The sequence below is a fragment of the Carya illinoinensis genome, chromosome 1 (assembly GCF_018687715.1).
Source record: "Carya illinoinensis cultivar Pawnee chromosome 1, C.illinoinensisPawnee_v1, whole genome shotgun sequence".
In the NCBI taxonomy this organism is placed as follows: Eukaryota; Viridiplantae; Streptophyta; class Magnoliopsida; order Fagales; family Juglandaceae; genus Carya; species Carya illinoinensis.
This window is the reverse complement of record NC_056752.1, coordinates 34,407,759-34,421,149: the sequence shown is the minus strand read 5'-3', so window position 1 is coordinate 34,421,149 and position 13,391 is coordinate 34,407,759. Positions and strand designations below refer to the sequence as shown.

Below are 13,391 nucleotides of genomic sequence, written 5' to 3'. Positions count from 1 at the left end.
CCTTAAAAGTATTAGAAGTCTGTGAACCCATTGGCTATTAGCAACATATTCACAAACCAGAATTATTTTTTACCGCCAAAGCTCTAACCACAATCCAACATGATAGGGATGTGATCCGAACATATCCTAGGCAATCTCCATTGGGTAACTTCAAGAAACCATCCTTACCAATCAAGGGTAAAAATGAAAACCAATCAATCTTGGACCAGGAAGGAATATCTATTGTTAGACCAAGTAAAATTATCAGCAGCCAATGGAGGAATAATGAGATTTTACTAGAATACAGATTCCAAAAAAGCTGTCATTTTTGGACAAACCTCACTCAATCTTCATTGGGAAAATGAGTTACATTAAAATCTCCACCAATACATCGGGGCAAATTCCAGTCGCTCATGAACCCAATCCTCTTCTGAAAACTAGCCACAATCAATTTCTGAAACATTTCCTAACCCCACTACATTGGTACCATCTGAATTAGAACCATCAATAATACCGTGTGAATGAACTTCCAGATAGCAAATTCGGAGTAAAATGATAATTGGCAGTAGACTTCTCAGATTCTACAACCCATTCAATCCAGTCTCTCTCCATTGAGAGACTCAGAAAGGGTTCTTAGATAGCAGCACCAGAAACTAACAACTCAGGTTGAAATGCCCCCCGATCAAGGAAGTCCTGATATGGCAACACCACCATCAATCCCAATTTTTCAATATTGTCTTGGCTGACCAAGCTATCATAATGTGATGAAAATTATGACAGAGCTCCGACAAGTTACAGACCCCATGAGCACCATTCTCAAATCTGCTACCGATCGAGAAGCAGCCCTGACCTGAGCTTTTGCTACCCACTTAAAACTTGGGCATTATGTTGGGCTAGGTTTTTACAAGGGATGTCAATGGGCCCTTTCTTTAAAGTAAAATGAATAGACCAAATTCTATAAACAAAAATAAATGATACACAATGGCACAATGCTATGCCCATGCCACATCTGCTATTAAAGGCCTTTCCCATCTATACGCTCACAAATGTGATAAAGATTGGAATAGCATTAAGATAGCAATATGATATATAACATACAGTCTCACAGGAGGTTAGAGTGACCATTCCATTCTGTGAAGCCATGGCCACAAGGTCATCATTCGTACAACAACGGACCCACTTTAACTCATCCCCGGGAACCTGTCAAGTTAATGTATGAGGCCTGGAAATAAAATTACATAAGCAGTTGTTGATCAAAATGCAAGAATAAAGCATAAAAGAAGAGAACAGACCAGCTGAATTGCAATGATTCCAGTCGACCTGATGGATGAGAAAGAACTCAAAGATACTTTCTTGACATAGCCATTCATGGTGAGCATCAATAAAAACTGATCTCCAGCAAAATCACTCACAGGAATAACAGATGTTATTCTCTCACCATCAGTTAAAGATAAGATCTGCACCCAGAATGGGGAAAAAAATTGAAATTAGATTAAGCAACTAAAAAATAGACAACTTCAGCTATTACCAGAAAGAATCACTAGAAAATGTAGATTAAAGTCGGAAACACAACACCTGAATGAGTGGTGTGCCAGCAGCAGTCCGAGTGCATTCTGGAATTTTATATGCACGAGCAGAGTACACTATTCCCTTATCGCTACAATGAAAAGGAATTCATGTACACTTTTGACATTTAAAAATAACCAAATGAAATACAAAACAAAGATTCACAGTCCCAATGGAGCATGTAACAACATTGTGGGGCAAAGATCAGGATCAGAAATCTGGAATAAGATGAGAACTCTAAAACTAGAAATATGATGAATAGCAAGTTGTCAAACTGGACGTTGGAAATCCCGTCAATCAGGATCGATGTGAATGTGAAGAGGTAATAACTATAAGGTAGGAATCAAGTGAGTACTATTAAGCTTTTTTGATAAGGTAAATTCTATTCAAAGCGTAGAGGAGCGTGACCCAAGTACACAAGATGTATAATTTCATCAAGGGGCTTCATTGCAATTGGCCGTCAAGAAGCAATGAAACATTTTTTGATAGGTAATCACCAATTTTTATTCATAAGAAAAGGAGGCATAGCCCAAGTACATATGATGCATACATGAGAAGTACCTAATTCGGGTTTACAACCGAAAGTAGAAAATCATGGACATTAGTCCATTAAAAGCAATGATCCTCGCCCATAAGAACAAGGCTTTAAAGATGAAAACTTTAAGCTCATCCATTGTCCTCTCACGATCCTTGAAGCTTCTATCATTTCTCTCCCACCAAATGCATGAACACATGCATATAAGGGTCATCTTCCATATTGCCGCCACTTGTGGATTGCCTTGGAGTCCTCTCCAGCTTGCTAGAAGATCCACCAGCTAGCAAGGTATGGCCCATGACAATCTTATTCCTGCAAAAAAATATCCCACATGGTCCTAGCCATCTCACAATGTAAAAGCAAATGGTCTGCTTATTCCCCAGTCTTCTTACACAAGCAACACCAATCCAACACCATTACATGATATTTCTTCGGATTGTCTGTAGTAAGAATCTTGTCTAGGTAAACTGTCCAAACAAAAAAAAGCTGCTTTTGGAGGAGCTTTCATCTTCCATATATTCCTCAACAGAAAAGTGGTCATGCCCTGTCTACTTAGAACTTGGTAGAACAATCTAATTGTGAATCTACCTTTCTTGGAGGGGTTCCAACTGATCTTATCTATGGTGCCCTCAGTCACCTTGACGGAATAAAGTAAGGCAAAGAACTTGATAACAACCTCCAACTCCCAATCTTGTGCTAACCTAACGAAATCTACATTCCATTGAGGGGAACCACAAGAGAAGATTAAGAGATCAGTTACTGAAGTATTCTTCGCCTATACAAGCTAAAAAATGTCAGGGAATGTTTCTTTGAGCCTTTGTTTGCCGCTCCATTTTTCATGCCAAAATTTGACTCCATAACGATCACCTACCTCAATACATGCATTGCTTAGGAAAGTCTACCAATTTCTTATGTGTTTCCACAAACCCATCCCATATGGTCCACATACCTCATTTGAGCATTATCCTCCCCAAGACTCCCCAAACTTCAAATCTATAACTGACTTCCATAGGCCCTCCTCTCTTGTTGGTCTCACGACAACCATTTACCCAAAATAGTCTGATTGGTGTGCAAACAATTGACTAGTTCACCATATGGAATTTGAAGTCGTCCCCCATCCCACTCAACAAGAAATCCCGTTGTAGCTTCTCAATACAATTGGCTACCTTTGTCGGGAGCAGGAACAAGGATAGAAAATAGGTTAGTAGATTAGAAAGGGTACTTTTGATTAGACTAAGCCCCACCCCCCCCCCCCCCCCCCCCCCCCCCCCCCCCCCCCTTTTTTAGACAAGTATAACATATTCCAAGAAGGCAATCTACGTTCCACCATTTCAATCACAGCATTCCAAATCCCCTATGATTTGAAGGAAACACCCAACGGTAGGCCAACATACTTCATAGGTATAGAAGATACCTTACCTCCCAGGAGGTTAGCTAGATTCACTGCATTTTGTACAATCCCCACAAGCACCAATTCAGACTTTGAAAGATTCACTCTCAAATTGGAGATAGCTTCAAAACAAATGAGAGATCTCAAAAATTGATTGTGCCCATGATTTGCTCCACAAAAGATGAGAGTATCATGGGAAAAAAGCAAATGAGAAATATCATTAGAGCCATAATAACCGTTCCCCACCGAGAAGCCATAGAGAAAGCCACCTTCCACCAGGCCCAAAATCATCTTATGAAAAGATTCCACGACAGTAATGAAAATTAATGGAGATAGCGGATCCCTATGTCTCAAACCATGGGAGGAGTCAAAAAAACTCATTGGCGAACCATTCACCAAGATAGAAAAGTGAACAGTAAGTAGATAAAGCACACCATTTCACCCCAAAACCACTAAATGCAAAATGCTACCCAAGCACAACATTTCACCCCAAAACCACTTCTTGCAAGTAGATAAAGCATGAAGTTCTAGTTAACATGATTGCAAGCTTTCTCCATGTCTAGTTTGCATAGTAATCCAAGTTCTTTAGATTTGAGTCGTCTGTCCAAGACTTCACTTGCAATTAATGTTGAGTCGAGAATTTTTCTACGACAAATGCATTTTGAGGCTTTGATATTAGCTTCTCTATCAGCATACTCAATCTATTTGCTAAAACTTTAGAAAGGATCTTGTACACCCATTCACAAGGCAAATAGGGCGGTAGTCTCTAACATCATTCATTAGCATGAAACCCTTGAAACACCCTAATGAGATCATCCTTGATCACTTCCGAACAAACTTGGAAGAAACCCATGCTTAAACCATTAAGGCATAGAGCCTTGTCACTAGCCATGCTATAGATCACTTTGCACACTTCATCTTATTCGAATGGCCTCTCAAGCCACTCTGAACCCTGTTCGTCTAATGATTCAAAAGTTAATCCATCCACTTTCAATCTCCATGCGTATTGTTATTAGAGAAGTGCTCGTAGTACCATATGATGTCGTTCTTGATGACTAATTGGTCTAAGCACTGCTCTCCCTCCTCTAGCCATAGTGCCCTTGATTTTTGTCTCCAAGAGATCTCTTCCATCAATGTTGCTCTTTTAAGTCTTGTGACTACCTAACCCTTGCAAATTCTCTCGGCTTCAAAGAGAGTTCTTGCCTCCTCCTCTCCCTCTAGACCTTATAGGTCCTCCAAGAGAGAGCATATCTGGTGGGCCACATTTTCAAAAACTTGTTCATTCCATTGCTTCAAACCATTCTTCAGCACTTCTAGCTTTCTTGCCATTAAGAAACTTGGGAAACCTTGGAAGCAGTAAAACGACCAACATTGTCTAATCCTGTCTACAAAACCTTCAGTTTTAAGCCACATATTCTCAAATTTAAAATACCTTCTGCCCTCTTGGATGCTTCACCATCTAAAATGATAGGAAAATAATATGAGCATAACCTAGGCAGTCTCTTTTGAATTACATCATGAAAATGTATCTCCCAATTAGAAGTTATAAAAAAACCTACCAATCCTCGACCATGATTGGTGTTCACGGCTGTTGGACCATGTGAACGTGCCTCCAACTAAAGAAATATCCATAAGCTATGTTTGAAAATGAAGTCAGAATAATCCCTCGTGGCAGGGTTGATGTGAGATGCACCCAATCTTTCACTTGGAAAGCAAGTGACATTAAAGCCCCCCACTATACAGTTTGGTATCTCCCACCAACTAGGAATCCCTGCCAATTCTTCCCATAATAGCTTTCTTTCCGAATCAAGATTAGGGCCATATACTCGAGTAAATGCCTACAAGAATCTGTCTTCTATATTCTTAAAGGAGCAAGCCACAATACACCCTCCTACACATTCATCTGTTCTCTCCACCACCCTTTTATCATACAGAACTAAAACACCCCCAGATGCCCCTTTAGATGGCAAGTACGACAAGCCAACATGTTGACATCTCCATAGACTTCGAACTAATTCTCTAAATATAAATTCCAGCTTGGTCACCCGTAAACAAATTATATCACCCTTAAATTGACAGAGTAAGTTTCTAATTAGGAGTCGCTTGTTACTCTCATTCAGCCCTTTTACATTGAATGAATAATTTTTGGTTTCAAAAAGAGACCATCTTTGCCCTTCCCTTGAGACGCCCCCAGTTAGAGCTCCCTCCCTCCTACGTTATCATTCATTGCCCATGTAAGCCTCTTGAGTTCTCTCGCTCTTTTTTTGGCTGAAATGTGAGATGGGTCAGAGCTAGGAATACTTCTGCCTTCAATTTAGTTTCTTGAAAACATAGGAAGAATTTAATCATAAAGTAATTACAATTGGGATAGTCTGGTCAATCTCCTAGCATTTTGACAAGGGTAGTTTGGTAGCCGTCAGTGTATGCTTTTGAGGAAAATGATTGTCTTGTTTATTTTTTTTTATAAGTTGATTATGTCTTGTTTATTCTGGTGTATTTGAGCACCTTCCATTTTTTTTTTCTTTTTTTATGACAAGGAATCCTGGAGACTATGCAAACGCAACATGTCTTTTACCCAGAAACTCCTGACCCGTCTAACACGTCCCGATCACATGGATTAGGTAAACCATTGGCTTTTCACCAATGGGACGTGGCCCCTAGAAATTATTTGCACCTAAGCATTTAAACCTTAGACCTAGAGGAAGCATACCACTAAGACCAAGGCGCTTACCACATGAGCCAACCCCTAGGGTTTGTTGCCTATTTGAATAAAATAAATGAGCATAGTTGCAAGGATTGTGAAAATTTGGTGATGGAGATCAAGTTGTACATTCTCAATACCATTTATCATTGGTTAGTGGGCCACAATTGTTCAACTTTTGATATTTCTATTTTTAGGAAATTTTTAAACCATTTTCCCTTTTATACTTAGGTGGGTCTTTGGAATCCTTCCTATGTATTGGGGAACAATCTTCTTTGTCTTAATAAAATGTCTCATCTATCAAAAAACAATCATACATGACAACTCTCAAGCTACACATAGCATACGGAAAATGTTCATAATGATAAAATATCAGTAACAACACAAACATTTGGAATAATTTTTTTTTTAAATAAATCTAAAAAAATCTACAAATAAAAAATATTTTCTCTGGTCCAGTGTGTGTATATATATATATATAATAAGGTAAGTACAGTAAATATCCCTTCAGGTTCTCTTAAGTGACAATTTAGACTCAGAATATCGGCATCATTTCAACAATAATATAAGTGACATGTTCTGGTAAAACCATTTCGCTCATTTCCAGTCACCAGATCAAGTCATTTAAGCAGGACAAGAAAAGTTATAATTACCTGAAATACAGGATATGGTCATGTGCTCGACAAACAATAAAGTCTGACATGGCATCATTTACTCTCAGCTTTCCAATGGATTTACCAATTGTTCCACGATTTTGAAGATTAAAGGTGTTAGGCTTCATCCGCTTAACATAACCTTTTTCACTAAGCACCTTAAAATTATTAAAAAAACGATATGTGAATTTGATGTTCTAAAAAAAGTAAAGGCCAAAAAAGGAATTCCATTCATGAAACTAGTGGCCTCATGTACCAATAGCATTTCTTCATTTGGAATAACATCAATGTCCTCGAGTTGTCCACTATCAGAGTCCTCCAACATTGAACGCCTAGGACTGGAAAACTTGTTTTTAAGCTCAATTGCTTCTTGCTCTATTACCTATAATCAAGGAAGAAGGTCAGCAGTCAGCAAGTATTTCAAAATGGGTCAACTTTATGGTAATAAGATTATTAGTTGTGCCATGAATAGGAAGTACATTTGCAACATGTGATTTGACAATAACCAAAAAACAATTATACATAAGAAAAACATCACTAAGCTATCTATTCATTCTATTCATTCAATACCTAATAAACTGGACCACCATGATCCTGGTGTAATTCACGATTTCAACCAATATCTATCCATTCAATATAACTTGCAGTTGAAGCTAATAATTCAATAAAACTTGCATTGATTTAAGGAAGAGCATTGCTGCTGGTCAAAACATGCATAGTGAAATTTTAATTAAAATACTAACCAAATTTCATAAATTCAAGCATAAAAGCAAAGAGCTTGCACAGAAGCAAGGAGAAAGGAGGGAAGAGAGAGAAATTTGATACATTAAAAATTTATTGGCGATCAAGAAGAGGTTCCCCGAGTATATAGGGTTTCAAAGAATAAACCCTTAAACCCAACCCATCTTCTCTCTATCCTCAAAGCTTTGGTCATTTCTCTCTCTCCATATACACTAAAAAAACCCGAGATCATCTCCATGAGTAAACCTCCCTTTCCAACATGCCAAAAGATCCACCACACTGCAAGGCACAATCTAATCTTAACCAGAATGCCATTCCAAAGAGTACTGTCCACCTCACAGTGCAATTATATATGCTCTATCAACTGCTACACATGCAAAACCAACCCATCAGTATAATACTCCCCTCCCTTAAATTGCCCAAGGTAAAGATCTTCCCCAAGGCATCTTTACATCCAAAAAGGTCACTCTTAAAGGTACCTCTTTTTGACAAATAGTCTTTCAAGGGAATGGATTAATGCCATGTGGATATCGTGTAGATTTTACATCAAACACCCTGTGGTTCAAGGGGTTCAAGATATCTCATCCATACCACCCATTCTAAGGCACAATGAATACAGACAATCTAAGAACGAAGTACCTCCCTCTCCCAATCTTGTGCTACTCCGATAAAATCCACACCTCATTTAAAACCAGCGTGTTTTTTTAATAGCAAATTCCACTTCCCAATCTTTGGGAAACTGCACTTTCCAATCTGAAGATATAAGAAGTCTGTCAATACGGGACCATGAAAGAGTATCTTGATTATTAGACAAAGTGAACCTGCCTCCAGCTAAAGGAAGATGGACGAGGTTCTGCTCAAAGATAAAATATGAAAATTCCGACATGGATGGATTGAAATTAGCTTCACTATATCTTTCATTGAGAAATAGAATTTCATTAAAATCACCACCAATACACCAAGGCAAATTTCACCAGTTTACCAAACCTGCCAGTTCCCATAAAAACCTCCTAACATGATCAGAATTAGGACCACATACGCTGCAAACGCTCAATCATAATGATCTTCTACATGCTGAAAGAGCAAGCAACAATACATTCTTCCACACAAAAAGATTCCATTCACACCCCCTTCTATCCCACATAAGCAAGATCCCTCAGAAGCTCTAGAAGCCAAACAATACCAATCAACATGTTGAAAACTCCATAAACCACGTACAATAACAATGTGATATTTATACTATATCTATGTTCCATTCCTTGAGCAAGATCTTTACCCTCTCAATGGTCTTTCCATTTCATTCAGGCCCTTAACTCCCAAGAAACTATCTTTGGCTTCATTATAAGCAATTGAAATCCCTCCCCTTAGTTCTGCCCGCCTAGAACCTCCACATTTGCAATCATAATTAATGGAGCAGGATAAAGGCTTCAGTTCTCCACTGCACTTAATACCAGATGTGTAAGACAAGCCCAAATCATTTGCAAAGCAACCAGGTTCAACGGCCATGAAAAAAAGCTATCAGCTCGTGTTCTAACCCATCACAAGAGAACCCAACAAAATGACAAACTCCTCACTTTCTTCAAAACCCAGTCAGATGCTGTAATCCCAACAGCTCCAAACTTAATTGGTGGACACGCTTGAGAGGGGCTTTAATATTACCACAGGGGATTCAGCCCTTGATTGTAACAGACCAGCCAGAGCCACCACATACAACCACCAGCCTCCCTTATTGACTCACTTATCTTGATCATCTCCGATGCATGACACCCCCATCCCCCCAAAAAAGTAGCATGTGGTGAGAGAATCAACAAGGTTCCGCTCTGTTCTCCATAACAATAAAAAAGTGAAAAGGGGTCATCACCATGCATAATTCTCAGGAAAACCCATTCCATCCTTTCATCCCCCACAAACCAAGGCTTCCATTATAACCAACATCCACCAAGAATGATTCTTCCCATAAAAAGATTTCGGCTAACCCTCTACCACCCTCAGAAATACAAACTACAGAATACCATCGTCACCAAGAAAACACAGGATTTTAGGCTTTTGTAAAACAATGTTTTGATTTCTTTGTTTTTTTACTTTTCACAAAAAATCTAGGCAAATGATTGGATGAAATTTATTTTGAAGAAATAGAAAATGTTTTCAGATTTAAAAAAAAAAAAAAATTGTGGAAAAACATGCAGTTAATACTGTAAGGAGCCATTGCAGTGGGAGAAGTTAATGAAAAGAATATGCTTGTGCGAGTTTTCCAAACAAAAAATTATAGACAACAGATTCTTAACATCCAAACGCTCATAAAAAGGTGCTGTTGTTCCCAGTTCAAAGAAAGGAAACATAAAATTTAAGGACATATAAATAGGAAGAGTCAATTTCTACATTAAAGAACTGGCCATAAAAAATTTACACGGTATTTAATCATTGCAAATAGAGTTAAAATGATTTTAAAACTTGTGAATAGTAATGTTAGAGCTTACAGACAGTTAAGTTTGAAGCTTGTTAACAAGAAATCCACAAAGTAGCACAGAGGAAACTGACCAGTGTCAGACCCAAAAAAGAATGAGATGAAATTGAAAACCAATAATTTGATGAGATTGATAACCAATAATATGAGAGATCATTTCTCAATAACCTAGTGCCCACATTTTATACACTCTATACTCCTTTACAATATCTACCTGTAATATGTGCTTCTTGCTTGATAAAAGTTCCTCTAACTTAGATATTTGTTCCATCAACGATTTACTTTCGTCAACAAACTTTTTTCTCTGCACAATAAAGAGAATAAAATCTGTAATGATTCCAAGTAATAATAAGAACAACAATAGGACAAGGAGTTTTAACAATTATGATACTAATAAACTACATAAACCCTTTGAGAAAAAATGGTAATTTCATACATTTTATGGGGAAAAAAAGCACAAAAAGATGCAGACCCCTAATATACGGGTGGTACACAGGAGGTACACACAAAGCAATAGGTAAAACCTTAGACTTCTAAAATGTAGAAGTCTAAACAATTTGAGCATATTAAATGAGAGAGAATAGGCAGCAAACAATCAGCCATGAATAAATATGATGAAACTCTAAAATGCCAATAGATTAGGATGTATCAAAACCACCATGCATTCTCTTGTATACATCCTGTATACCTGGGCTATGCCTTTTGTTTTTTTCAAAAACATTTTTGATTACTTATGAAGAAAAAACCACAATGCACCTCAAGAAGGGTGAGTCTTCTAAGGTTCATGTCCAGTATAGCTTCAGCTTGTTTTTCTGAAAGATTATACTCTGCACCAAGACCATAAAGGAGACAATATGAATAATTAGCAGAAACCAAGAACAAAGAAAATAGCATGGAGGATAAACTGAGGGATAGTGTTCAATACAGAATACAATTGACAGTAGTTACAAAGGTTTATTAAAATGCTATTGATATTTGTCCACTCAAACTGTCATGCTTGGTATCTATCACCAATTTCCATAAAGCCTCCCTCTCTGCCCTAAAACGCCATAACCATTAACCCAATAATGCTTGATTAAATTTAATCAAAACTTTCACCCTAAACCACCAGATTTTATCGGAATAAAAATACTAGCCCAGTAATGAACCTAAAATTCATCACCGATTCCCTTCATAAGAAGTCTCTGAAATTTTTCAAGTCTATTAGCCACTCCTACAGGAATGGGAAACAAAACAATATGTTGGCAACTTAGAAACAGGGCTTTTTTTTTTTTTTTTTTTCAAAGTCAATCACATGCCCTTAGACAAATAAAGCCTTCTCAAACTAGCCAATAGTTGCACATTTTATTAAGAATGCCATTCAATAATATATATATGTATAGCCTTATAAGACACATCCAAAGGAAAAACCAAATACTCCATTGGTAAAAAAGAAACTTCACAGCCAAGAATACGGGCCAAGCTTTCCATTTCACCAATAGCAGCAATCGTGATTTTGCCAAATTGATCTTCAACCCCAAAATCAACTCAAAATAGAAGAAAAGTCAACACAAGTATCAGAGTTGTTTAGCGTTTGCTTCACAGAAAATCAGTGTCATTGGCAAGTAACAGATGGGACACTAACATCTCTTCATGATCACTCAACCCCAACAAAAAAATACAACATACTCCTATCAGCTGTAGAATTCATCATCTTACTTAATGCCTCCACAACAACCACTAACAACAATGGCAAATTGTTCAAATCCTATTGGGTGCAAACAATTTCTAGGGGCCATCAGACTCTGGGAATTTCCCCTTAAATTACCCAAGGTGCAATTGTAGAAGACTCCTTGCCAAGGACCTATGCACTCCCAAGATTAGTCGGGATTTTGTACTCATATACCCAGTGCCAATAAAAGAAAAAATTAATAAGAATGGAAAACTGCACAGTATAAATACAATTTAAAATCCAATTCCTGCATATCTCCCTGAAGTCGCATATCTTTTTTCTACATGTACCGAATCCTAAAGCCACATTTTCAACAAATATGGCCAAAAAACCCCAATTTAGATGATCATATGCTTTCTCCAAGTCCAATCAACACAACAAACCAGGTATAAAATCTCTAATCTGACTATCTAAGCATTCATTGGCAATCAAAAAATATAAGAACTATACAAGAGAGAGACAAGCAGAGAAAGGAAAGAGAAGAAGAAAATCCAGAAAATTAGATACAGAGAAAAAAAAAAAAAAATCTTTAAGCTCTTTCACATATTTCTCACAATCATTTTACACCACATTAAAGAAGACACTGCCAACTCAGAAATTCACGATGATTACTTCCAAATTGCCATTTTCAACACAGCAGGAGATCCACCACTCTCCAAGGCAAGACAGTCCAAAATAGAGTAGAGATAAAATTTTGCAAAACACTGGCAAACACACAATGAAGCAACAGATGGTTAACAGATTGATTTCCAAATTGCCATTTCCAACACACCAGGAGATCCACCACTCTCCAAGGCAAGACAGTCCAAATAGAGTAGAGAGAATTTCGCAAAACACTAGCAAACACAAAATGAAGCAACAGATGGTTAACAGTTGACTGTTTAAGAACTATTAAAATGATATACAAGCAAATGGAAATAGAAGAAGAAAATCCTGGAATTTAGATAGAAGCAAAAATATAAACAGCCACCAATCGTTAAAAGGTTTTGTGTAAAAAATCCTAGGGGTGGGCAGCGGGGGCCCGCCCCCCGCTACCCCAACCCCGTCCACCCCGCCTCCGCATGGGCGGACAAGGTACCCCGCACCGCACATGCCGGGGCGGGGTCCCCCGCCCCGCATGCAATACACTAAGCGGGGGCGGGGGGCAGGCAGGGCTCAACCCCACCCCGCACTTTATTTTATATTTATAAATATATATTTATATTTTACAAATTGTATATATATAAATATATATTACAATTTGTTAGACTTGTTCACAAGAGTCACAAGTTCACAAGAGTCACAAGAGAGTGAGACCTGTTCACAAGATTGCAAATGGTATGGACACCCTAGGCCACCTTATATAGAACTTCAATGCCATACAAAAGTCTCACTTGATTGCAGATGGGGTGTTCGCCCCGGCCCCCCGGCATTGGGGCCGGGGGCGGGGTGCGGGATGGAATTTCCATCCCCCCCGCATATGCGGGGAAGGGGTGCCCCCGCCCCCGCATATGCAGGTAGCACCCCTAAAAAATCCTTAAGCTCCCACATATTTCTCACAATCTTAATATTCCCGATAATTTCTCAACCTCCAAATACACCACATTAAAGAAGACAGTGCCAATTTCCACAAAACAAATTCACAATGATGGCTACCAAAATGTAATTTCCA

General features: G+C 38.2%; 1 protein-coding gene across 2 annotated transcripts in view; it reads right to left on the bottom strand.

Annotated features, from left to right (window-relative positions):
- LOC122315909 (DNA gyrase subunit A, chloroplastic/mitochondrial) overlaps positions 1 to 13,391 on the bottom strand; it is a 50,544-nt gene that overhangs the window by 9,915 nt on the left and 27,238 nt on the right. For both annotated transcript variants that reach the window (XM_043132230.1, XM_043132239.1), the window contains exons 16-22: positions 10,786 to 10,856; positions 10,244 to 10,333; positions 7,081 to 7,206; positions 6,825 to 6,982; positions 1,555 to 1,636; positions 1,272 to 1,436; positions 1,078 to 1,179 (exon numbers count right to left, since the gene is read on the bottom strand). In XM_043132230.1, coding sequence (XP_042988164.1) covers positions 1,078 to 1,179; positions 1,272 to 1,436; positions 1,555 to 1,636; positions 6,825 to 6,982; positions 7,081 to 7,206; positions 10,244 to 10,333; positions 10,786 to 10,856 — 794 coding nt within the window. The remainder of the gene's footprint in view (positions 1 to 1,077; positions 1,180 to 1,271; positions 1,437 to 1,554; positions 1,637 to 6,824; positions 6,983 to 7,080; positions 7,207 to 10,243; positions 10,334 to 10,785; positions 10,857 to 13,391) is intronic.